This window comes from Anguilla rostrata, chromosome 13 (assembly GCF_018555375.3).
Source record: "Anguilla rostrata isolate EN2019 chromosome 13, ASM1855537v3, whole genome shotgun sequence".
NCBI classification, from domain to species: Eukaryota; Metazoa; Chordata; class Actinopteri; order Anguilliformes; family Anguillidae; genus Anguilla; species Anguilla rostrata.
The window spans coordinates 15,285,965-15,313,762 of NC_057945.1; the positions used below are offsets into that span (position 1 = coordinate 15,285,965).

Here is a 27,798-nt window from a genome sequence, read left to right on the forward strand (position 1 = left end):
AGCTAAAAGTGGCCCAGATCAGATTTTTTCATTCGTAATATATGACAATTTGGATGTTCACTTCTGATTTGTGGCACAACTGTATTTATTTTCAAATTATTTTCACATGCAGCCACTTGGATTTGACTTGTGTGGCGCTGAAATCGGAATTGTGCAGTCCGCGTTTATTATGCCAGCCTGCACCAGTTGGCAGGGATTGTGCCCTCGATCAAAGACACGATTGGTACAGAAGGGCATGCCTTACCCAACAGCAGGTACGCCGGCAAAGTGTTGTTTGTCAATCAAGAAGATAAAGATGACGGATTTACAGGAGTGGCCACCACTTCACACAGTGCAAGCAAAAGAAATGGAAAGAAACGGTACAATTGCAATGGAAACGGTTAGTGACTTTGTGTCCAGGATTTATGGCAAGAGATGAAATTTACAGAGTACCATCAGTGATTTGGGGGGGTGGAGGGGGGTGCGGCACCAATCGGAAACATCTGGAATTTCCCCTTTTGTTTCTCTTTTCTTTTCCCAGTTGAAACGGCATAATTTCCACCTGTCCCTGAGAACCGCAGTGTGGAATTAACCCTTTAAGAATGCGAGAGTGAAAACCACACTCAAACGCAATTAATTCAGGGCAGTCCAACCTTTTGTCATCAGGAGAATTCTTGTAGCTTTCTCATTTTAACAAAATGTAGTTTACTAGTGTTCTGTTGTTGACAATGACTTTCTGATGATGTGTAGAAGATACGATTGGATGCGGTTCAAAATGACTGTATCGACCGTGTCTGCCTTTCCCACAGAGCAGAGGGGAAACGGGCTACTTCATTCAGCAGGATTGATTTTGGACAGACAACTCGGGAAAACTGTGCACTGAAATTATACCGGTGAAATTGATTGAACGGCACAGGAATTTGAATGTTGATGCATTTTGTCCATAATGTGGAATGGCACGTTACCCTGGGATCAATATGAGATTAAATCAAAGGTCACTGGCTTCTCTGTTCTCTCATTGTGGAAATGTGTTAGCAACTTGACCAAGAACTTGCAGGGCTGCAGAATGGCCACATATAGATCTGTCACAGTCTTGAATTGTCCTCTGGCTCAGAAATGTTGGTTGTTTCTTAAAGATTAGTGGCTTTCCTGTACCTCATTAAGGCTGAAACATGTACCATGTACCATTTAAGGAGACACAATGGTCACGGCTCCATCATGTATTAAAAGCATGTTCATTGTGTTATTTTGTTAATATGTGGTCTGCAGTGAGTAAAACAAGCACTTGCTCACAGATGATGCACATATTTTACCAGCAGTGCTCCTGTTGTGGGACCAAGTGGCAGAAATAAGATGTTTAGAGCCACTCTAGATGTTGCAATTTCAAATTGGGGAGAAAAGAAAAGACCAAAAATATCATGGCGTAAAGGGTGAGTGCTGCGATTGCAGACTGGATGAGTCGATAGGCGATTCATGAAGCAGAAAGGAGCAGTAATTTCTCGCCTAGTGAGATCTGGTATTGTCGGGGGTTATTTTTCGGTTTCCGCTCACTGCCAGGGAAGGAAATCCTGCTTTCCTGAGCTGGGCAGCTGGCTTGGATTCCTGCTGCACAGCTGCACAGAAGGACGGGGTTGCGCAAACAGGATGGCATCTCTTTTCTGCAGCATTTCCTGTGACTTCCCAGGTGACTCTCGTTTGGGTGATTCCGCGGGGGAGCCTGACGACAAACGTCACCGTCCCGAGTTAGCCTACAAAAAGCGCAAGAGGGAATAAGCTGCCTTCGCCTCATTTTTGTAACCTCCCCCCACCTTTTTGACAAATATTCTATATAAGTTATAAGCAGCTTCATAGAACTGTAGGTCTCTGAATCGGCTCATTCTGTGTAGTTATGCACATCAGTATTACAGTTAATGAATTAGTAGGTCTTTGCAGCTGATGCTCTTTCTGGTCATTATGTATACGAACATAAAAATGTTATCAAGAGAACAATATAATGCAGTAACACAGGCTCTTCAAGTATCAGAATGGCCTTTGTTTCCCTTTTTCCTACTTAATGTTTTGTTAAAAAAAAAAAAAAAAAAACTACAGGGAAATACCATTGCAAAACCTTACATTTTAGTGCTACCTTAAACTGCTAAACGTTACATTTTAGTGCTACCTTCCACAAACATGGGGGACTTCTGTCTGTTTTGACAGGTGCTTTACTATGGCTTCCTGCTGTTTTATATTGCTGTCAAATTTCCCTAAAATTCAAGGCATTTATCTGACAATGGTCAGCTTTGACAGTTTGAAACTGATGGACTAAAACGTTGGGACATTCTGTTGAAAAAGAAAATCCCCCAAGAAACTGCCAAAAACAATCATTACCACATTGCAATTAGATTAAGAATTTTGAAGGCTTTTTTTTTTTTTTTTTAAGGATTTTGAGGCTAAATCTTTTAGTCTTCTTTGTCCACAGTAGTAGGCTGCTTCAGCTCTGATCACTTCGCTGTTTATCTGTGCAACATGTGGCGCACGGAGGTCACCAGACTCCTCCGTTGTCACTCGTGAAACAGTTAAGCTCCCCTGTCTCTGTTGTGTTTTCAGATCATGTGCCACATATGGGTGGTGCGTGTTAGACGGGAGGATCGTGCTGAAAGGAAAGGGTAGACTGCTGATATCATTGGGAAGACCTTGGAAACAGCACAGATACAACCGACAGATTCATTGGCAATATACTTAAACGCCAACCTGACAACTAGTTGGTATTGTTTTTTGTTATTTATTTATTTTATTTTTTTTGCTTCGGTGAAGCAGATTATTTATTTATTTAATCCTACCTTGACTTTTCATGCATTGTATTTCTTATGCTGACCTTATAAACAAAATGCTGAAATCTAATTTTTAAATTGACTTTCAACTGAGGACAAACCCCCAAAAGGGGGTTAGGTCGATACCTGATACCAGTACTCGTTCAGTGCTTTTCTGCTTCGCTGTTGCTCTCTGGAAATAATGTATCAAAATTTGGGGCCCTGCATATGCACTTTTCACAGATGCACAACTGCATTGTGTTTGGGTTGTTTGAAGGTTAGGCGGTTCATATTTCAGTGTAAAGCATTCATTGGGTAGAGATTTAGCAGAGACGGGCCGACTAATCAGGGAACGACTTTGGGAATGAGCCCTTTGTTTGTCTCCCAGCGAGATCCAAATGGAGAAAACACCATTCCCCTTGTTTCCTGGAGATAGATGCCATTGTTGCAGAATGAACATGCAGCAGACGGTTGCCGAGATTATCGGACTAATCCAAATATGCATGAGGGCCCAAAGACTGGGAGCTGCTCTTGGTAGATATTCTCTCTCAGGTCCAGAAAGGAACAAACGTTTTTGTGTAAATTTAAGATTAATGACCAACCACTACTATCCCTATCTTTTTAAATTTAAGGTGACTTTGGCATGTCCATGTTTTATCATAATAGTAAAATTATATGATTCATCTGCAATGATATGTTGAGGATATTAAATGATGTCCACCCACACTTCCTGAAATTTTTGTGTAGTTCTGGATAATACAGTAAGTTGTCTCGCTTTGAAAACAATGCCGCAGGCCCCTCCATCCCATACCAAAAGCCGCTGTTCAGATGACTCAGGCCTGGTCCTCCAAAGTGGCAGGGTACTGACGTAAGGCCAAATCACAAAATGACAGTTATACACCACCTTTGCTTTACACAGGTTGTAGTTCCTATGGAGATGCTATTGCGTAAGTAGTGACACTCATTATAAGGTGTGGCTTGAGCGATCCCTGTGATTCAGCTCAGACACACAGGAAAAGTACTCCGCACCCCCCCCCCCCCCCAGACTTGTTACACCGGCCCCTCTATGGGACATTGATTTGGTATTGCCTTTATTATTGTCTACAGGGAGTGGAGTTGTAGGTGGTGTTATCTGGTAGGTGCTGACTAAAGGTACGGTGGCAGCCCTCTACAAAAAAAAGACCCTCATCAAAGTTGGACGGGACCCTTATCATTGTGAGATTCAAAAAGGCAAAACTGTTAATGTATGTAAAATTGAAGACAAAAATTTGCTTTGGTCAGAAAGCCAAAACATTATATGTAGCTTATTTCATTCCATTTCTATTACAAGTGTCATGCAATTATGAACATCATACATTTATTCTGTTGCTATCCTGAGTTTGGCAAAAACATTTATTTTTTATCGGAATGCAAGTGAATTAATGTAAAATTATAAAATGTCTTGCATTTCGAAGATGCAGCATTCCATGGGCTATTGCGACCACTGGAACCGTGTATGGAGGCGTGTTTCGAAGTTAAGGGCAATTGTTGATTCAATCTGAGACAGTTTGTCAGTCGGTTGTTTTATTTGGACCATGATTGTCATTCAGTTAGTCAATTTATACCTCCTGAAGAACATACTGTACTGTGAGGCAAGTGAGGTCCTCTTTGTGAGTGAGCAGAACCACAGTGATGCTAAATTGATGAGGCATTTCATAACTACCCACAAGATGTTATCGACGCAAGTTCAGCCTTATGTTATAAATAGATAACAATGGGGCCAGAAAGAGATTGCAGGAGTGTTTGGTCATGGGACTTGTAATGCAGATTGCAACTTAAGATTATTGTAGAAAATTAGTCATTTAAAAGTCAAATTTGTTTAGTTCTGAATATTGGAGCAGATTGTGGTGTATATACATTATGACTGAGTGATCCACTTTGGGGGACTTAACCATCAATGTGATGGTTATAAAAATGGTTTGTGGTAATAAATATTTGATAATATTTAGAATACAATTTTTAAAAATATATGTCTTACAGGATATAGAATATTTTTTCATGTATTAGCGTAATCAATATCCATTCTTGAAATGCAATACTAGGCATGTGATTTTTTTTCTCTTTCTGTTAAACATGAGGTTGCATAGCATGCCATGTAACGTGTGGCTTGTACTTGTCTTTTTTTGAAAGCATAACCAAAAATGCAGAAGCACTGTCCAACAGCATGCCATGTTAGATAGTTTAGACACCTACCACAAGGAGACGAGTCTCATTTTGTGTAGTTCACAGTTTCAGTTCAATTAAAGCAGACATGTTTTTTAGGCATACAGTATTTGAGTTATGAGCTCTCAATGTGGATCACACTCTTGTGGCTGAACCTCACTGCAGAAACCACACCTGAAGAAAATGGCAGATATTTTACACCATAAACAAGATTTAAAGTGGATGTGTTCTCTGAAGTGTTTATTTGAAAGGTTACTTTTGTTTCTGAGTGAGACACTTGGATCTCAGTGTCGTGAGAAGGGCCGTTTAGAAGTGAGCAGTTGGCTCAATTCACCTTGGAGGGTAGGGTGCTCTCCAGTTTAAAATGAAGATGCCGAGTAGGGTCCTTCTGTCAGTCTTTCAGGCCTGTGTTCCTGTAAGGCAGGGCTCTCAGGATTCAGTGCCCAAGGCTGCCTGTTCCAGTCCAAACGAGCAGCGCAAATCTCCATGAACTGGCAATTAAAAGCGGAAATGGGTAGACAAGGGGAGATGCTAAAAGAAGACATTGTTTGTACTCTTGGCATTTAAAGGGGTACTCCTGGGAAAAGAAGCCGCACAAACGAGGTGGACTTGTATGAATCCAGCCCCCAACTTTCTTACCTCCCCCCCCCCCCCCGCCCCAGTTGCGTCTGCCAACCAGCATAGTTGTGTACCATTCAGCCTCATTGTCGTGGTACTGGCCCTTTGACACGCTTGGCTGGCCTTAGCCATAAAGACAGTTGGTGGGGGTGGGGGGTGTTATTCAATTTCACAGCACACATATGCAAGAAGTCCCTGTGGTCAGTACTGCCCTCTCTTTAAGTTAGCCAAAGTCCCAGAACTGTGCATAAAGAGCTGTTAGACAAACTAAGTGTTTATTTGTTTTTTTTTTTTCTTGCTTTTTCCAATGGGCCTGAGAAGCTCTTTCAAAGTATGGTACTGCGGCTACTTTTTTAGCTGAGTGTTCCCTTCTTAAGCTTTGGAATTTCACCTATGCCATGCACTGCATTTATTTTTCAATGTGACAACACTGCTGAATTCACTAGCTGTGTTCTATATATCTCAAAGGTCTTTACTGGCCTCTGTGTTCCTAGTTGCTACCATAACACTAAACTTATCTCCAAGTAGAATGAGATGTTTTACTGTTACTGTCGTCACTAGTTGTAGCACTAACATTGTGCACTTAAGTCAAGTGCCAATTCAGTCCAATCAAAAACAAAATTACTGTTATGTTTAGATATAATAAATATCAATAACAAATATAGGTATTACCATTTGCTGTAAAATACACAGCATGACCCTTTTATTTGAAACATAACAATAAAGTCAGTACTTTAGGGAACTGTATGTTTGTTAGAGTCCCAATGGCTAAAAGCTTTGCAGTAAGATTGGATATTCCCATGAATTAGCTATTCTTCTTCATGGTTACATAATGCTGCCCTCGTTATGTTTATTTGGAAGGATGACAATGGGTGGCAAAGCACTTTTCAGCTCGTCTTCAAATGCCTTTGGATTCGAAGTAGAAGCTTGCTGGTTCTGTTGTTTCTTTCCAAACTTGTGGGGTGTTTTCAGGAGAGAGGTTTTCCATTTGACAACAACAGAACTGAAATTGGACTGAAGCATAAGGCTTGGGAAAACTAAATGGAGTTTGCCACTAATTGGTTTCTCAGCAACGGATTCATTATACTTGCTGAATTTGTTGTTTCACTTTTTGAATACAGTAAAAGTGCAAAAAAATACACATACATATTCAAAACACATCTTTTTCTAGGGCAAGGGTCCCCAACCCTACTGAGGGATAAGTTGCACTGGATTACAGAGCCAGCACTTATTTTAGTATGAAAAAAAAAAACCAGGAGAGCCTAGGACTGTCCAGGATCACGATCCCTGCTCAGGAGCTTTCAAGTGCCTGGTTAGCTGACCACATGCTTTTCGCACGATTCATGCAAGGCCCTTCTAAACTGACAGAGGATGTTTCAGCAGTGAGATGAGCCTGTAGTTGCAGTACATATTGCAAGTCAAAGTTAAGGACAAGTGTTGATTGAATCCTATTGTTTTTGAAAATCTTTGAGAATCTTTGAAATGCTGAAACTGAGGAAGGGAAAGCAAGATGGGGATGAGACATAGAGCATGAAATGTTCTATATGCCTTTGTATGTTTTGTAAAGTTTGCTCACTTTGCTTCCATGAATGTGGCAAAAGTGTAGTTCTAACTGAGGTGCTACAAGCCAAGTCTGATTTTACATGATGAAAATTTCACTCCTGTAAACAAATATGGATCTATCTTCGAAGCTTGCTAGCTTTTTAAAATTGTGCAGCACTGAGAAGAAAAGCAAATATTTATGTGCTCATCATCAATTGGGCACCCAGTCAGATTTCAAATCTGTTCAGAATGTTCAAAGGTGTGAGATTGCTCAGCCCTGGACAGAGCTTTGGTTCAGAGATGTGTGATTAGATTTTTCTTTGCGAAAGTAGAATGAAACCGTATCTTGATGACCAGGCCGTCATCACACCAGGGAGGAGCTGGAGCGTTAATGCCAAGCTGATAATGTTCACACACTCAACCACAGCCATCATCAAGATCTCTTCTCTAGCCTCCTTGGCTTTCACGGTTCTCTCTTGCTCTTTCTGTTGCTCTCTGTCTGAGTCTGTCTGCCTGTCTTTTTTTTCTCTCTTGAACCCACTTGTAAATGCGCACTCACGCACATAAACGCACATGCACACGCACACACACACACACACACTTTGTGTTCCTAAAATTGAACCACTTGTGACCATGTGATGTGCTGAATGTGCCTAAAAAAGTATTAACTTGCTTCCACTTCCCTCTCTCAACCTTCACTCCAGTGTCAAACATTTCACTCTTTCTGAAATAGGCTAGTTTTATTTGCAAGCCATATATGCAATATTCATATTTTATTCATAAGTACTTTATGTACTGTTAAATGCAGGAGTATTGGACCGGTGACATTATTTTTGTTGTTTTGGCACCGTACTCCAGCACAATTATTGTTGTTAATTCAGCAAAGTTTTTTGACTCACCCTTTAGTTTTAACCTGACTTAGGTATAGTATATTATAACTCATAATATACTTTCCCTAATTACTACCAATGTAAAATTCACTCAGAGTCTACTAACATGAAGGAGCTCATTGATATTCAGTTGACCTTCTCACACCCTCCATTAGTCATTAGATTAGCTATTGACAACCATGTCTGAGCAGCCCCAGTGCCTGGCAGTGAAGACGCAAGCTCGCCTCGAATTCGACATGGTCTAACTATGGAAAGCTTGCTTATTTGCCGTTGAAGCAGGGGTTTTAATCTTTAAAGCACAGAGGTACAATCTGAATGCTGTGAATGTCACCTTTTCTCCAATGTTTTACCCGTGGGGTAATTGCGTATACCTATAAATTTTACTAGTGCGAAAGGTATTGGGGTCAAAGATAGGCCTTTCAAATACATCTGTGGGTGTCAGGAAGTCTTGACACAGATTTATGTGGTTTATGAAAGTAAACCACACCTTGGATATTGAGGGATATTTCTGCCTGTACATGTCATTTTTAACTTCTCAGCTGAGGCAATTGTTGATTTAGAAAATCTGATTCTAAGAACCAAGCTTCAGCAAAGGACATACAGACTTCAGGTTTTGGTCCACAGAAATCTATGTCCACAGTACTCCTCGCATACTGACCTCTGAATTTGTTAACAGCACTGTTCTTTTGTTAATTTTGTGTTTTGTGGTGTTGTCAAGGTTGACAAAGAACATTTCTCATATTCAAGTTTTTGTTCATTTTGTTCCATTTGTTAATTCTTAACATTTCAAGTGGTTTTAAAGACATACATTTGTTGTCTTACTTGTTAATGGATCTCAGACGTGTTACTCTGTTTATTCCATGAACTTAAATGTTTTTAGAAACAAAAATAGAAAGCACCCGAAAACTGACCCCAGTGAATATGTTAAGTTCATTACTCCAGGCACATGCACAGGGCTTTTAAAAGGCTGACCAACGGCCCATAAACATTTAGTGGACCCAAACTGCACATTTTCCTTTTGTTCTTCGTGCTCTTGGTTTAACACAACATACTTTTAAATAAGGTCTTAATAACCGTAAAAGGTCTTGCATCTGCTTCCTGCGGCAGCCCTTTCCTCTTCCGTGGCTAATTTGAGTACCGCGTTTAATAATTATGTTAGACGGCAAATTCTGACAGCAGAATGGCAGAACAGCAGGCCTCGTCAAAGGACGGCCACTGTCAGCGTATAAAAGAAGCCCCTCAGAAGCTCCAGGGCCATCTGTGTTTCGCACTTTAGGATCCGGTTGTCTCCGCCTCACCAGCTTCTGACAAACAAACCGCACCGGGTGTATCTGACCATTTTCTGGTTCACCTCACGTGACCACACCCCGGTTCGGTCGGGGCTTGTTCTGTACCTGCCGTGTGTGGCCGAGTTGGTACCAGCCGACCAGCATGATGGTGGGTACAGGCTAGAGTGTACCTTTAGTGTGAAGAAAGGCTTCATTTAACCATTATAGCGTAAATTAAATAATTGTCATTGTTATATTACTCTGTCAGTTTTCACAAGATATAACACATTTATGTTTGAGTCACTGTTTGAACATTTCTATTGTATTTCTAAGCCAAAAACATGTGAACATAGTTGCCTGAGATATTCCATGGAAGCTCAGAAAATACAGTGATCGCACACTAAGGTTGTTGTTTGATACATTAGCTTCTGTAGAACACCATTTCCTATGTTTGGTCACACTTCTCATTTTTTGAGAAAGCACACTTACAGAAAACTCTGATTGGAGTTTGTTGATCACTTGGAGATCCTTGAAGACCTTCAACTTAAAAAAAGAACTCTATAGGCCTTATTAACTCAACAGTTCCTACAAAATTTTCAATGCCTTTATTTATTGTACCTGACACTTCCCCTAAGATTATCAAACAAAGAGACTGTGAAAACCTAAAGATGTCATGGCTGCAAAAGCTAGTTTTCTTGAGTGTGTTTACCTATAGCCTATGGACGTCTAAACCTCCAGCCTGAGCTGAATCAAATAAATGTCTGTAAGAAAAAAATATATATATTTAGCAGAAGCAAGTTCAGAGTAACTGACCCTTCCTACCAGTGAATTTGTTCACTAAGCACTGGATTCATGTCTTCGGATGGCTCGCTTGCTTTTGATAGGGACTGAACAATGAGAATTTATTGGCACAAGCTTTGCCCTTATGGCGTACGTAAACAGCATAATCTCTCTCAAAGGAGGGACCAAGTGCTCATTCGAAAACATAAGCGACTGCCCTTTCTTTGTTCATAATGCGGATCGTCTTTGTGTTGGCACAGGACAGCAGAGAACGGGATTTGTGGCCTGGCACGGTTTGGTAATAAGCCGGTCCTTGCGTTGTTTCCTCTTGCAAGGGAAGACCAGTCACCCGTGACTCACCGCGGTGTCACTCCAGCGTTTATCTGTGGACGGCAGTCCAAGAAAATCTGGCCCACTTTAATTAGCCTCGTGTTCTCGTTACATTTGTCCAGTGACTGCAGTTGAAGGCAAGACACGGCTGCCAGATCGGGAGATGATGAAACCCGGGCTGAATTGGGGTAACGGTTTCAGAAAAGCAGGACGAAGGAGCGACTGACCTTGAAGGTCATGAGAGAGACCTGATGCACAAGGGCAGCATGTTCCTGTCTAATTTGTATCGTCATGGCGATGTATGGCCAGACGTTGTGTGCTTTGTTTTGTTTTTTGTGTGAACATTTTTGAGATATCAGTATGCACATGAAGAAATGGGTATCCCCCCTCAAGTTTCATAAACAAATGCAGAGATGCCAGTTTTATGAGTTTATTTTAGTACTGATTGAATTTTTTAATTATGGTTAATAAGTCTAATCTCTGTTACTCAAAGGCAAAGAGCACTGTGGCTGAACATTATGAAACCATAAATCTCTCAATATTAAAAACATGTTTGTGAACATAAGTATTGTCACATATGAGCCTGCCTAATGACAGAGGCTAGAGTTTCCAATGGATATGGTTTCCTCTGCGGCATCTAATAAATTGGCTAAAGCTACTGGCTGCTTAAGCAACCAAAAATAATCACATTAAGTGGTCACCCTCCCCCCCTCCCCCCTTCCCCCTTCCCAGAATGTGAATATTACCAGTCTGTTGTTGTTTGATAATGGCTCATATTTCCTAATGCCTTACAAATGAAGAGGAGTTTAATCGTGTCCGGTTGCAAGGCACAATGTGCCAACCCGGGCAATGTGTTTAATGGGATGGGCCCACTGGGACTGGTCTGAATTAAAGGCCATTTAAACAGAGACTCCGAACAAATCTTCAGTTCAGTCAAAATGAGCAACAATGACAGGAAACTGTATAGAAGTACAGTAATGAATAGACCAGCTACCGTAAGACTTTCGAAGACGGAAAGTGTGCATAAGCAGTTCCTCATTCTCTTACCAGTGGCGTGCAGCTGTGACTAGGAAGTGCTAAGCTGTGTGGCCGAGATCGATAGGAAATCACTGCTGCTTTAGGTTTAGAGCAAATCGCTTGGCCAGCTGTGGCAAGGTTCAAGCCTAATACACGCAGAAACAGGGCACACGATGGAAGTGAAGCGAGTGTAGCAGCAGCCTCTCTTTCCGTGTTATTTAATGAAACGTTTTGCCCAGATCTGCGTCAAAAATCACTTGCATGGCAACAGCCGAATCATTCACATAATCATCAACAGCAGTGACGTGCTGCATGTGCATGGAAATTGTGGGATCTTGTGGCATTCATGGCTTTTTAATGGTATGTCTCTATACAAAAATTGGTTGTAGATGTTGAGGACAGGGTGGATTGTTCAGATGTTCTTTAAAAATAATCTGCATACCATACGCACGGCTGCTTTGTGGAGAGAGAGAAGGAGAGTTGGTCATACAGGGTTATCCGTAAGCTTCTTGCAGTAGAAGAGCTTTGAGTGAGCTCTCGTGTAGCTTCTAGACTGAGGGAGAAAGAGCTTGCAGGACTTCTACCTCTTCTCAGTTTCAGACGTCATTCAAAAGGCTATGAGGTGGCTGCTGGTTGTGAACAAAACAAGTACCTTGATAATTTGCATTAGATAATTATGTATATTGTAAAAAGGAAGATGCCCAATGTGCTTCAAGCCACATAAATTAAAGACAACTAAACAGGTGCTTAACTGCCAGTACAGTCAAACTATAGAGAATGAAGTCTATACGCGGACAACTTCTCGGGAACTAGGCCAAAATAGGGAATGCTGAAGCTCACTGAGCTCGGAGTAAGACACTGCTTAATGAATCAAACGGACGTTTCGACATCTACGTTGGTTTCCTCGGAGACAAATAAGCAAATGTTAAATTATATTGTATATTTTAAAAAAGCTTTTCTGTACTGGTAATTGACTGGTGATTTCTGTTAACAAGTTACTGAGTCACATGATGCATGTTCTCCTCATGCCACGCCTTCAGGGTCACAGGAGCTGGACTGCCACTGGCGGGGATGTTTTCCTTCATGAATAAACACAGAGGAATACGCACAGTAACCATATCCAAGCCTGTATTATGAAAATACGAGCTTTTGCTCGGCCAAAACAGACCCTTGATGATTGAGCAGTGACGCAAAAAAGATTGGTGAATTTTAATTTAAGTGAAACTGGAGAATAAATATTAGAAGTGCATCACATTTTCCCTTCTAGACCCTGAACTGTGACACGTGCATCCAAGCAGTGGCAAAAAATAAATTTGGTTGCCGAAATACCACCCCTGTTGATTTCAACTTCAGTTTTATTTTCTTGCCACCGATTATTCAGTTTACGTAAACAAGAGGTTTATCTATTTAGGATCTGTAAAAAACACCCATACAGTCATTTGATTGTTGTATTTTTGCTGCGATGGCTGCCCTATCTGGGTATGTACTTGTGGTATGTGGATATTAAGTTGTACCTGATAAAGGGCGAGGCATTTGGGCCCCCACAACCTGTTTTCAAGACTCAAAAAGGTATTAAATCAGAACTGTGTCTTCATAACTTCTAGCCTGTTTGCAATCTTGCACATAAATGGTGCTATGAAGTATGCCATATGGGAGAATATTAGTGCACTCTTCAGCTATGATAAGTATTGCATGAAGTAGGTACCCTCTAGATCATTTGGACTTTCAGTGTTTTTGTTTGAATTCCATAAAGAATCGTCTTGTTTGGTTGAGTTGCTTATACTCTTAAAGTAGCTGAGTATGTTTGAACATTAAAGCATTAATGTTGTAGTGTAGTTTTTGTAGTGGAGAGGGCCTTCTCTTAATGGATAATTTCTTGAAAGGGCTGCTAACATGCTGCTCTATTTCTTTAGCCTGTTTTTTTTTTTTAACATTAAGTTCCCAACTTTCATCGATCAGTCTGCATGTCCATACTTAGTTTCAGATGGTGCATGTGAGTACCTGAGAATTTTTTCAGGGTAGCATTGTGCATTAACCTCTTACGGATGATTTTCATTTTTGTTGTTTTTTGCGTCGTTTTAAACTTTTTCCTTTTGCCTTAACGGTTCTTATCATACACAGACATTGCTTTCAGCATCACCATTCTCTCAATGTGCTGATGCCAGCTTTTCCCTGACATTTCATATATGCATTGGTTTTCTTACCCCATCACTGCTAGGTCAAAGAATTTCAAGGTCCGTAAGTGGAGATGGGCCAGAGGTCATCGAATCACTTGGGGGGCACTGCCTGCACCCCCTCGATTAGAACCAGCTGTTGGCGTCTCCCCTAACTGTGAGCGTAAACATCTGCCAGGACGTTCAGAGAAAACTGCTATCAAGAGAATGAACAATTTACCCACCAAAGCAAAGATAATGGGTTTATATTGTTTTGGAGACCTCTTCAACAAACATAGGAATAGCAGCAGAAAATTCAGAAGCTGATCGTACTGTGGTTGATTGAAATGGGCTGCATCTCTTGAGTGTCAATATGGACTTAAATCGGGTTCATGCGGTGTGATTCCTTTGATATTTGTGAAAATTTGATCTGCCACTCCTGGTCTCTCTTAAGTCTTCTGTAATGTCAGGATTTCTTCTTCTTTTGATTCATCTTTTTTAAACATCAGCAGCAACAGCCTGCTATTGAACATAATTGTTGTTTTTAATGTTGATGCTGGTGCTATTTTAATGACTTATAAAGATTGAGAAAATTCTAAATGGAAGTTACAATATCAATCTGTTTATCAGTAAATAGCAAGCATTTTATTCTATGCTGTTGGATACTAGACTGCACACTGGCAAGACAAACTCTTATGTGGTATTGGATGGTTTCAGACAACATGGTGATATCTGTGTGTTTAAATAGGTCTCATTTTCTCATGGTTTGTTTGTTTAAGATTCATCTGGTCAGGTTTCATTTGGTAATTACATGTCACCTTATTGATGTGTCCAATCAATGCCTCTGTAATTAAAGTACATCATTTAAGTTATTTTTCATTCTTTCATACTGCTGTTGAGGTCACTTTGAGAACATGGTGGTTGTTAGCTCTAGTTTTCTCTAACCCTATGTAATAAATTCTCTGCATTAATGTTTCCATATTGATTGCAACAAAGCTGTTTTGATATATTTCAGAAAGTCATGTCTGCATGTGGAAGATCCCTGGAATTAATAATCTTATTTCTCTCTTTCTTTATTGCTCTTTGAAACTGACGTTATACTCCTTTTACTTCACAATGAGAGTCCATGTGTGTCACACATTGGGCATCCTCTAAGATCATATGGGCCTGATCACATAACTGCATCAGGGAAACGTGTCATTTTCCACCAATGGTATTTTATACACTGAGCGTAATACTCAGCCAACCTCTCTCTCTCTGTCCCTCTCCTTGCCACCGCAGGCGTTTCTGCACAGGATCCAGCAAACGGCAGACGATCAGCAGTGCCTTTCTCCAGAAAATGTCAAGGTATACACTTTTTCCTAGATTCAGTCTTAAGATTGCAGGGCTTTGATTGCATGTTACAGATATAGCACAAAGTATCACGCTCTCCTCAGCTCAACTCACAGCCATAATCTAGCAGCTAGTCTCAATCTGGCGCGGTCTTAATTTGCTGTCCAGCGAGGGAAGTCAAACATATGTTGTGCAACTAACATGTGATGCAAGTCCCAAATGTGACTATGTTGGATGCTTTTAACCCCAAAAAGAAAGGAGTTATTTTATACATTTACAAATATATAAATTAATATTTAAATGTATATTCACTGCTAATATCACTGCTTATTTCTGGTTCTTTATTTTGCCTCATTAGATTGAGTTAAACGATCATGGTGGGAATGTGTCCTTCCCTACACCCTTTTTAAATCAGACGTTTGCGGGCTTGGAAGTGGGGTGGTGAATGCTGAAGTTCTCATATTGCTCTTCTGTGAGGGAGAGATAATATGTCACCCCCATGCCACCCAGTCTGAGGACCGCTCTTCCCCCACATCTGTTCCAGGGTTATATTACACCGCACGAAAGGGGGATATAATTGTTTTTGGGAGGATCTGATACGATTGTGTTTTCTTTGTGTCACTATTAATTAGCTTAGCAGATGCTCTCATCCAGCACAATTTGCATCGTACGTCTTACAAATCAATTTGGCTCAACGTTTTCTGAAGAGATTTGGGCTAATTGTTTTTGGCTGTAGGTACAGAACCAGTGTCTCATGATAAGTAGAAAGGAAAAGGAAACTGTGGAATATCCTGAATACTGGCATGACTATAGAGCAGTGGTGTCCAATCATGCTATGGAGGGCCGAGAGTATGCAGGCTTTCATTCCAACAAACCAATCACTATACCTTTCACTAATTAACACACTGCCAACCAGAGAGGAGTGAATTAATTAATGGAATCAGCAGGTGTAGTGATTGGTTGTAATGAAAACCTGCATAATTTTGGCCCTCCGTGGCACACGATTGGGCACCACTGCTATAGTGTTGTTTGGTATTAGGGGTAATATAAATAACTACTTTGATTTCTTTTTAAAACTTAAATCAGTATGTGTATAACTTCCAATTTTTCCAGATTAGCCAGCTGGCTAATTCATTAACTTCTGAATGACATTTTCTAGCCAAAGAGATAAAATTGCTTTCAAGTCTGCTAGCTACCTAGGTAAAGTAGCTAACATTAAAACTCTATGTTGATATTCTGTAGCTAAATATTTACATAAATGTACAATTCATTTTGTTTTTTTTATTTACTGTAGTAATCCATGTGCATGTAAAATTATTTACAGCTATATCGCATATTTGAACATTGGATTTATAATGGGCCAGTCAGCAAGCAGAATTAAAACTATGTGTTCTGTAAGATCGGATTTATACCTGCAACCCTCTGCTGCCATGCTACTCTGTAACTCTGGAATTCAAAACATACTGTTGATGTTTTGAATTCCGGAAAACATTATCAGCCACATTGATGGTGGCCACTTTGCGATTGTGCCAAATGTTCATACTAGACCGAGTAAGGGTAGCCATGGTCTAATGACTTCTCAAGTGCTATCCTGCATTCATTTTTTTTTTACTCTTTTAGCCAACACTCCATCTTTTCATAGCAGCACCAGTGAGTTTTCCATTTTGCATTTATACTTTTTCCCAAGTTGTCAGCATCCATATTAATGAGATGGTGTGATGCTGTGCCTGGGAAGGCACAAACTATCTTTGTTCTGAATCACCGGGAAGCTGTGAGCTCCACAGCAGGCTGGAAAAACCAGGACCCGTCAGAGCAGCGACGATGCCGCGGTGGGGCCAGCTCTCCTCTCTAACAGCCCCGCCCCGTGTCCTCTCCTCACCCCTCTTCCCTCCCTTATCACTGAAGGTCCTGTTCTCCAACATTGAGGACATCCTGGAAGTTCACAAAGAGGTCCTGGCAGCGCTGGAGTCCAGCCTGCGGCCCGAGCCTCAGCCACAGCACGCCCTCGGACACGTTTTCCTCCAGTTCGTAAGTACAGCGCCCCCTACGAGCCTTCGCCGCTTCCCAACCAACAAAAAGCTTCCACTGGTAATGTTTTGCTTTGAAATTTATTAAACCGTCCACTTCAGACATTTCCATGATATTTTTTGCTAGTAAGCTGATTGCTGGCATACGAATGAGTGCACCCCAAACTGTGATGGCAAGCCAGAAATCAAGTGTTCCTGCTTTTATGCTCGGCTCACCTCACCCTCGATTCGGTATAAGACTCTGCTGAATCCCTCATGCAGAGAGTGTTCACAGCTGTTCACGTTGAGCAGGCAGGCGTGCAATCCTGATCGTTCTATGATGATCTCGCCTAGCGTGTCCAGTGAAGCTCCAACCCGCCCCCGTCAAGGAGAATCTTTGCACTCTAATTTTGCCATATGGCCAGAATGTTAGTTACAGCCATTGTGTGTACCATGCTGGTCTCGGAATCCTTTAATAACACGATAAACTGACCCGCCAGACTTGCCTGCACTGGGAAATCTGAGGTTTCATATGCCCCAACCAACGCATTCGTTTTCAACAGAAATCATCACAATTTATCAGACCTGGGTCAAATACGTATTTGTTTTGGGTTCAAATACTTTTCTGTGCTCTGTTGATCTTGCCTGGTGTAATTGAGCCTGCCAATAAGACCAGAAGGCGGGGTTTGCACTTTTTGAGAGTATTTCATTGGTTCCAATACACCAGACAAGATCAGTAAAGCGTTGAAAAGTATTTGAATCTAAAACAAATACGTATTTGACCCAGGTCTGCTATTTGTGTAATGCTTGAAAGCCATCAGCGCACGTCAGGTGAGGTAGAAAGCGAGAGGGCCCTGCAGCTGAGACAGGCTGCTGTCAGAAGGCTCATAGAGCCTGTTGTCAGAAGGCTGTCAGAAGGCTCATAACGGACATCGGCTCACACAAGTTTATCTGTGTTTCGAGAATCGCTTGTAATGTGTGGTGCACTTTCTGTAAGGTTCACAGAGTGCTACATTTGAGTCCGTATTAGAACGCAGCGTGGTTTGAAGTCAAGTGGAATACAAATTTCAGCACCTCCTGCGCTCGCTGAGAAAGATCCATGTTTCATCAATGAGGTGACCTGGATGTCACCATCAATTTTACATGCTAGCAGAAATCATCCCAGTGCATTTCAGTACATTGGTCTTTTCTAGACATTTCTCAATTCATTTTTTCTTTGAATTGAGTTTATTTGTTCCTTAGCCTCCGGCTGGGAAGTGCCAGGCCCGTATTGTGCAGGTCAGCACACTTGGCCTCATTTTGTCGAGCCGCCATGTCACGTCCAGTCCCCCCTCCACCCCACTGTGATATGGGTTCCTTTAGGGAACTGCAGGCAGGACGGGTCGCAGGAATTCTGCAGGGTAGCACTCTGGCCTTCTGATGGGGGTCGCCTCGTTCCAGACGCACCACCCTCCCCCCTCCATCCCTCTGCCGTTCTGACGTGTGATTGGCTGAGGGAAACCGCTAGGGGAATTTTCTGGATTGGGGGGCCGGGGGGGTGGAGAATCTGATTGCCATTATGCTCCGCTCCTGGGGGAAGGTGATGACACACCTCCCCCAGGGGCTCCAGCTCTATGTTCTGGGCCCTCCCCCCCTCCCCACATTCGCTAAATTGATCTTATGGTCTTATGCTTTCTGGCCTTCAACCCCACCCTGTGTCAGACTCCTGCTGGAGGTATTTTTTGTGTAAAATGGACTTGTTTTATTTTGTCCTTGACATGCTCCCGGTCGCTTGACGAAAATGAAAGCAGTCGTTCTCAGGTCTCTGTTTTGCCAGACTATTCTACGCTCTTCAGTTCCCTCGTGGAGCCAATCAAACTCATACGTGTTCACTGGCTGGCGTGCACAATTTTAAGAAATGATTACATCAAATTGGTTTCACGCTTTACCAAACGGAAATTGGAAATTAAAGCGCTTCAGTCTTATTTGAAATACATTTCTCTTTTTTTTTTTTTCTCCTTTCAATGAAGATGCCGGCTATGTGAAACCACTGAAGCTGCACGCGTAGTCTGCTTATTAACAGTTCCTTCGAAAAATGAAAGGTATCTCAAAGACAGATGCTCACGTTTATTCTTAGAAACAATCAGTAAGCGCTTATTGTTCCGGTGAGGTTAATGTAGCGGCGAATTAATACATTCGCTGGTCGAGGTGCAAGACTGACGCACTCAAGCGTCAGAGGATTATTATTAGACTCCAGGAATATTTTGTAATCCTTTTGTATCACTCTCGGGCTCTTCCTAATGGCTTTTTTCTGAGGAAAGATAACACCCCCCAAGTGTTCCTGCAAAGCACGGCTTTTCCCAAAGCTCAGCCAGGTCTGCAAGAATACATGCCCAGAGAACTTGCAGGTGTCAATGTTGCCACCATTCCCTAGCTTTTTTTGGTCTGAGGCACAGTGTCTTATGAAGTTTATATGCGTAGACTTATTTTCTTTGTTCACATCATCCATTTTTGTGGGCATGGATTTCTTTATCGGTGGCAGAAAGCACCCGAAGGGGCATTTGAGCTGGAGTCCAGTCTCCCAGAAGCAGACCTCCATTCAAAACTGAATTTGTGTGAGAGAAGCGAGTGAACTGGCCAGGTTCGAGATGGGAAAAAAAGGAGTGTATTATAAATGACTTGGCTTGTTGAGGGTTTTTTTTTCCTCTTTTTGGTGGGGAAACGGCTCAGAATGCTCAGGCTTCCTGTGGCTCCGGTGGCAGTCTTTTGAAGTGAACCGGCAGGAGCCGTGCAAAGGGCGCTTTGTACCCCGGCTCCTGTTTTCGTCCGTGGCCTGGGTCTGGGCGGACCCTTCAAGCGTGATGTCTTTCATCTCTGAATATTTTTGTGGAGTAATGATATTAATGCAGAGGGACTACATTGTTTATTTGGCATGGCTATGTGAGAAGCTGCAGACGAGAAGTACTGTCCTCAATCGTCATGTGTACATTATACATTGAAAAAAGCTTATATCCTTATATATTGTTTATTATATTCATAATTGTTTCTTATCATGATTTACAAAATTGGCAGATTGAAACAGCACACTGCCATCTATCATATATAAATGCCCCCAGTGCACTAATGTACTTTCTTTCAGATTGAACACTGAATATTGTTATGGCACAGAAAAGGTGTTATGTGCCCTTTAAAGGGATCTGCAGGTGTGGGGAGAGGAATTGTGTTCTGTAACCTCTCAGGACGGTACGGCTTTATTTCCTGCCACATCACAACACAACGTGGTAATTCATCTTCCTGACTTGAGGTTAACCAGATCGGTATGCTATTTGGATGTCCTTGCATCGGTTAAATTGAACTTGACTTCTTGACTCTTGACTGAACTTGAATCGCACTTGGCTACAGAGTGTGAAAACGAACAACTTCTGCCTGGGAATGTTTTATGAGGTTCATCTTGTTTTCCAAAAAAATGCTCATGCCAAATTTTCTTCTTATTTTCAGAAAGGCAAATTCTCGGTATATGGAGAGTACTGCAGTAACCATGAAAAAGCACTTAGACTTCTAATGGAATTGAACAAGAACCCAAATGTCAGAACCTTCTTACTGGTGAGTTTTGTCTTTTTTTTTTTATGAGGGATGTCACAGTGTACATTTAGTGGATACACTTTGATATTCCGTATGTCATGACAAAGCCCATAGGCCCATTGTTTTGATACAGTTTACGAGACTTCGGTTTACGAGGTCATCTCTTCAGAAATCTTTTGGATTATTTGTTGGCAGTCTAAATTATTTACAGCGACGCTTTCCACATTCCACTGCTGTTGCTGGCTGAAAGGAGAGGTTTATTTTGACGTGGTGCTCGTACTCCTACGAAAACCCTTTCTATCCGCACACATGGGGATCAGACCTGCTTCAAATACGTATTTGTTTTGGATTCAAATACTTTTCTACGCTTTACTGATCTTGTCTGGTGTATTGGAACCAGTGTAATACTCTCAAAATGTGCAAACCCTGCCTTCTGGTGATATTGGCAGGCTCAATTATACCAGGCAAGATCAATAGAGCACAGAAAACTATTTGAATCTATAACAAATACGTACTTCACCCAGGTCTGATGGGGACACATACACCTGGAAACATACAGCTGAAATATAAGTATTACTATTATTATTTGACATGTACTCATTCATATATAGATCTTAATTCATGCTTAAAATGTAACGATAACTTACTATTACTCTTACTGACCTTTATCCAGGGGTGGCAATTACTTTTTAAAAAAGTAACCTATTTAAAGTAATTGGGGAACCGCTAACTAACAAGCATTGGAGGTGATAGCCCTGTCTTACTTGTGTTATGAACTCAGTTCAGTAACAGAATTCCCACGTTTTCGTTAAATTAAATTTGTAAAGGTTTATTAGGACTGATGGTGTTTGCCTGCCCTGAAAGGGAAGGTTTGTGCATTGCATCACCTGTCTGTGCTTCCGTCAGAGAGTGAGAGAATAACTGCCGATGCTGCAAACGCCTGTCGGTCGCTCGTGACAGGGCGACGCCTTGTTAAAAATACCAATGCTGAACAAGCATACCTCTGGGGACAAATTCTGGGTGCTGCAAGTGCGTAAATGTGAAATCTGAAATTTTGTCCTGCTTTTTGTCCTTTCATATTTATTTGGAAATAAATAAATTTGACAAAATCAATTTGCACTTACAAGCAACTTCATATTTTGTCTTGTTGCTTACACTATGCTGTGACCTGGGTGTCCTCATTCAAACTTTAAATGAGATTAAAGCAGAGATTAGGGTTATTTATTTGTGAACATTGGGTCCATTTCTTACCTGCTTCTTTTCAAGGTCAGTATTAGCGTTAATGAGCACCTGTTTAGATGCAGTAGTCATTCCTGTCCATCTGATTTGAATTGGTCTATTAGACTAAGCTGAACCCACAGGTACATGCAATTAATACTTCAGAGAGATTTCCCACGCTTGCATTGATTTGTATGTCTGCATGCTCTTAAATATGTTGTTCATTGGGCTTTTCTACTTACAGAGTGTGCCTTACACTTAGGCGGGACCTTCTTATCTGTTTTATTCTATTATTGCTTGTGCCTTTGGTTTCCTAGGAGAGTTATGGGAGGCAAATTGCAACTTATTTAAGGTTTTTGCCAAAGTAAGCTGTTCAATATAACTGGCAAACCTGGTGTTTAGACAATATGGCATATACCATGTCTTATCTTATACTATATCTTATCCTCCTTTTGAATGATGAATGATGGTGTATATTACATACATGATACATATATTATGTACATGATCCAGAAATAGCTATTTTGTTAGAATTGAAGAATTGAGCAGTGTACATAGGATGGCTTGAAAAGTGCAGGAACAACCAAAGGTACACACACACGCACATGCACACAGGCACACACACACTCATGCACACTCACACGCACACACGCACACATACACACACACACACACACACACACATTGATCTATCATTTTTTTAAATCCTCAGCACTGCATGCTGCTGGGTGGAAAGAAGACCACAGACATCCCGCTGGAGGGGTACTTATTAACACCCATTCAACGGATATGCAAATATCCCCTCTTGTTGAAGGTAAGCAACTATCTTTCATTGATGTGCATCTAAAAACCCCTTTGGACTTTATGAAAACCCCATTTTCTTTTCACGCTACCAAAACTGGCTTCACTTCAGTGGAAAAGGTGTCAGAGATCATGCAGCCTTTATTAGTGTATTTGATTGCGTCTTTAGCGATTCTGGTGGAGACACTGTATTCTATACAGCGGCCCCTATCCAGCCTTGCAGTTCTTGCAGTGTCCTGCATCTCTGTAACACACAGCAAGCAAAAGCGCATACAGTATAATACACTGTGGATGCAGTCTGTTCGTTTTGTTTATGTCTCTCAAAATGGCCTCTAAAGGACACTGTTGGTGAAGGCTCATGGTACACTGTCTGTCAGGAGAGCTTACCGAGATACTCTGAGTAATAATGAAATTCATAAATAAATGTACATACCGCACAAGAGAAGGTGTATGGTGCCATCACCTAGCTCAGTATGAATGTACCATGTCTCATGTCTAGCTTCTGTATGATTGACCTCAGTGGTAGGGGGGAACAGAAGGTTAAGACACCGTTTTCCAGAGATAGCAAAATTCTGGTATTCCCTTCTGTTGAATGAGAGGCTAGACAGACAGGACTACCCCCTGCATCAGCATGCAGAAATTTTGAGTAAATTTTGACAAACCAATACAATTCCCTGCATCTAATGTGGATCTTAAAGTGACACTAAGGTTATAAAGAGACAATATCACAGGTTTAATGGTACACAATGTAATGTATACTTTTGTGAATACAAAAAATTTAATTTTTAAAATGTAAAAATAAGATATTTTTATATGTTTACCAGAACAGGTCATCAAACACCTTAAGAACAAGAGCATTAGTTAGCGCACACGTTTGAATATGATCGGTTGATCCAGAAAGCAAACAAAGACACTTCCTCTACCCTGAAGTGAAGGAAGCCATTCACCCCCTGCTGTGGGCGGGGCATGACATGTTTGCTCGGTTTCACCAGAATTGAAATGACAGTCGCCGTACTGCAGAAAGATAAGGAGGCGAACCAGAGCTTCAGCTGATATACCAGGCAGGAAACTGAGGTTTCCCCTGGCTCACTGCTGCCGATCTCTGACCTAGACGATGCATTTTCAACTCACTGTATAGACCTACAACTCTGCAGCATTGAACCTTCTCTCAGTTATTCACATACTGGTTTAAAACCGCTTGACTAAAACAATAGAAGGAGTTAGTTGTGATAGGGATGTTCATTTATCCAAATACAGTTTATTTCCAGGTCATTTAAAGGTTGTTAAGGTCTGGGGAAAGAAAATAAATAGCATTTATTTAAATTGCCTCGCAGTAACCTTTCCACAAGTAACAAAACGCTCATTCCCTTCACTTCCAAATTATAGACTAAAGAGCCAAGAGTTTCTGCCAGTAACCCAGCTGCCAGTAATTTCATAATTTAAGGTTAACATCTGGTTGATTTTAGATTATTTTATGTTATTTATTTTTTTGGTCCTTGACCACACTTTAGCACATAACGTTGTTATGTCAGAATAAGTTTGTTGATATGCCTATCTCAAATCCAAATCATGGTTTTGCTTTTGGTTGGGTAGTAGACCTGAAATCTAAAAAGATATAGATGTTCTCACTTAGTGTCTTTAAACAATCAGTCCAGAGCTTTTTTTACAAGGAGTATTCCACTGGTTTCCAGCCCATAGTCATTTGGTCTCTTTGGTGCTTCGCACTGATGTCACAAGATGGACACCATCACATGGATGAGTTGCTTCTGATTGGCTGAGATCTTGAGCCACATGACTCTGCCCCATAGGAGCTGCTGAAGAGGACTCCGAAGAAGCACGCAGACTACCCCGCTGTGGAGGTGGCTCTGCAGGTCATGAAGGCCGTCTGCTCCAACATCAACGAGACCAAGAGGCAGATGGAGAAGCTGGAGGCTCTGGAGCAGCTCCAGTCCCACATCGAGGGGTGGGAGGTGAGATCGTTATCTTCTGAGTCCCGTTTCTCAGTCTACTGCCCGGCCAAGTTGTCCCCTACAGTGTGTGTTTTGCTGCTGATAAGATTGGCATCTCTTTGAGCAACAGGCTTGGGTTTATTTTTTTCCCCTACCTTTTACGGAAACTGTAAGAGGTGTACCATTTGTGCTTCATCGGATTGGGTGTAAAACCAGATTTTCGCTTCTGTAATGTGAAGCTGGCCACCACACAACAAATGGTCATATCAGGCAGACTTGCTCCTCTTGTTTATGTGGAATGACCGGGCAAAAGCAGGCTTTCGGATGCTTATTTCTATGAAAAAAACCAAAGCTTGACTGTGCATAGGCTAGCATTAGACACAAGACCACTGGCTCCAGTGCTCCCACCTCATTAACCTACTTGAAGCTTATGCAGAAATGGTCATTCTTCCATCACACCAGGTTTTTAAAATGACGGTTTTATATTACTCTGCTTTTTGCAGTTTTGAACACGCAGACAACTTTGACTATTTTTAAGCATTTGATACATTTTGTTAACTTTGTTAATGAGCAGTGTTGGCAGGCAGGATGCGCTATGTCTAATTAAAATTCTTTGAATGGACACGCCCGTCGACCGTGCCTTACTTCCTGCTAAAGAGAAGGATCTGCTAGAGAGTTGCGCCTACCAGCAGGGCTGACTGCTGTGTCATGTAGTGAGTAGCACGGTTTATTGAATGCATCGCATTACGGGATGTGGACTATGAGCAATGCTGCCCCTCCCTCAGCGTGAGTTTGAGGTGTGGCAAGGAACAGGGATTACTCGGCGCTGCCCAAAGTTTAAAATTTTAAAGGTCCCTAAAATGGCCTCCTTCCAGCTGCTACCTCAGAAAGGGTTAATTAATGTAACTGATCAAATCTGAGTATAAATTGGCATTCTGCTGGATTAGAGACCAGTAAGAATGTTTATGCAAGCGTATTCAGTTACTCTGGTTTACCCTTTCACCTTGCATAGATTCTTGTTTGCAACAAAATGCAAAGATGCACTTGCAAAATGGCTTCTGTGCGGGATAGCTTTTTTTGTAAGTGTGCCTTTGTCTCGCATGTCCATTTAACATTTTTAAGGGCGTGTTTTCAAAGATACAGAGGAAGTGAGAGCACTGGTACATAGGAAGTGTTGTTGCTTTAGAGACGAGTCAGCACCACTGTGGTTTGCAGCATATGCGTAGTCTTCGCATAACAGAGGCCTGTTTCACACTGTTCAGCCTCTGAGTGCAAGAATACACCACGCTTCACTTTTTTTTGTTTGTTTTTTGTGCCCAGAGGTGTGCTTGTGCATCCAAAGTTTCAGGTTTGACACACGATTTGTTTCTTTGATTGTCTTTTTTTTTTTTTTTTTTTACAGAGCATAACTCTGTTATCTTGCACAATCTGGTTGACAGCACTTCACACAAATGCCATATGTTTGCATGGTTCTCTTCCTTCGTACAATCAAGCTCTTGTTTTCTCGCCGTGGGCCATCTGACCTCTTGATAGCTAGTGAAATAGATGGGCAGCAGGCCCATAGTGGGAAAACCAGGCACCCATAATCTTGCAGGGCTCCACAACTGTGCCTCAGTTTAATTATGGTAGCATGCAGCTACAAAGAATACTTTCTTGAGGATGACCTTGTGTGGTTAGGTTGAAGAAAAGTTGCTTGTGATTGATTACATTAATGGTACAAGTGTTCTTCTGCTTGTATCCATTTTTTTTTTTTTTTTTTGAAGTCATTGCTCTCGTGCAATACTCTTAAAAGGCTACCAACACATAACGCAAAACATTTTGCACCTTGGTTCATTGTGCATGAAGGGAGGTGTTAAAACTGGTGGTTTTACACACCGAGATGAACTGTGGAACTCAGCACCGCAAGCTGTTGGGTGAGTAAGCATTTCAGTATGTGTTCATCACTGGCACGTTGACAGTTGCTTCTTTCTCTGTATGTTCTGCATAGGAAAACATGACCTATGCTGGGCCAGTCAAAAACAAGTAAAGATGGCATTTCAGGATGTTTTCACTTTTTCAGATATATGTGGTCAGACTTTGCAATCAGCACTGCTCCTAGTAGACCACACACACCACTCATGTGCAACCCACTCACTTTTTGGTGCAATTCACTCATGTGCAATATAAAGTATGTGCAATCCACTCGTGCAATATAAAGTGTACCAAACTTTGAATTGTTTGTAGATTGTTTGTATATTGTTGGTATATTGTCTGTATATATTATATCAATTATATTTTTTTACTCTCCTTGCTATTGCACTTTGCTGCTGAAATACTGCAAATTTCCCCGCTGTGGGACTAATAAAGGATTATCTTATCTTATCTTATATATTAGTGATGTTTTTGGAGATGTGAATAGTGTGCATATAAATCAGATTGTTAGAAATAACTTTACCTCTGAAAGAAGTGTATAAAGCTGTATAAAGTGCATTCAGCTTTGTTTCCAGAAGGTTATGTCTTCTACGAATGTTTGACATTGCTCTTGTTTCCCTGACTGATTGTATGTGTTTAGTTGTTGTTTAGGTGTTGTGAAAATTAGCTGCCGACACTGGTCCAGTTGAGTCATTTCTCTTGCGTCGAGCAAATGTAGCTGCATCGCTAAATTTAACAGGCCCAAGTTGTCAATTTCTTCAGGCGTAAATGCTTATGAAACAGTGGCATTCAGTTTGAGCAGCGGCATTGTTCAGATGACCCTTGCGGTGAATGGAATCAATTATGGACGCTTTGAGTTATTGTGAGGCTCCTCTTTTTGGAGGCGAATGTTTTGAATGACATCATTGTCTTACCAAGGCATCAAAGTGGTCTGGCTTCCTGAGTGATTTGCAACCACGGTCTTGCATATTGCTGAATGTGGGGTTTAATGATCCACACATTGAGATGCTTATCTACGGAATTGCAGATTTGGAGAAGAGTGGTTGTTTAAAAGACCTCCAGACCCCAAGCCACCCAAATCCTTAATGAAAACAAATAAATGTGATTATTTCACCAATCTATTAGATTTATTGTATTTTCATGAGAGGTTTGGTTTCTGTTATAGCTTAATACTTGGTATTAAACTTTGGAATGCCATTTCTTTTGAACTGTTATATTTGCTACTGTACTTTTCCATTTTTGACTGCTCGCCTTTTTCTTTTCTGATTCATTTAACTACATTTGTGCTGTCATTGATAGCAGAATAGCCCTGGGGACAGCAGTGCACAAGAAATGCATAGGCCTATATGTTTTGTTTGACCAGAGTTAACTTTCTTGAAAGAGGTCTTTCAATGGGCTTTCAAATGTTGTGACATCCCAGTTTAAGAAACCTCTCAGATACACCAAACAGCA

The 27,798-nt window shown here is 41.3% G+C and overlaps 1 protein-coding gene across 1 annotated transcript in view; it reads left to right on the forward strand.

Moving 5' to 3' along the window:
- The window catches only part of LOC135238367 (phosphatidylinositol 3,4,5-trisphosphate-dependent Rac exchanger 1 protein-like), an 80,680-nt gene that overhangs the window by 4,374 nt on the left and 48,508 nt on the right, over positions 1-27,798 (forward strand). Inside the window, exons 2-6 of the mRNA XM_064306160.1 lie at positions 14,850-14,915; positions 16,806-16,928; positions 20,384-20,488; positions 22,398-22,499; positions 24,295-24,456. Coding sequence (XP_064162230.1) covers positions 14,850-14,915; positions 16,806-16,928; positions 20,384-20,488; positions 22,398-22,499; positions 24,295-24,456 — 558 coding nt within the window. The remainder of the gene's footprint in view (positions 1-14,849; positions 14,916-16,805; positions 16,929-20,383; positions 20,489-22,397; positions 22,500-24,294; positions 24,457-27,798) is intronic.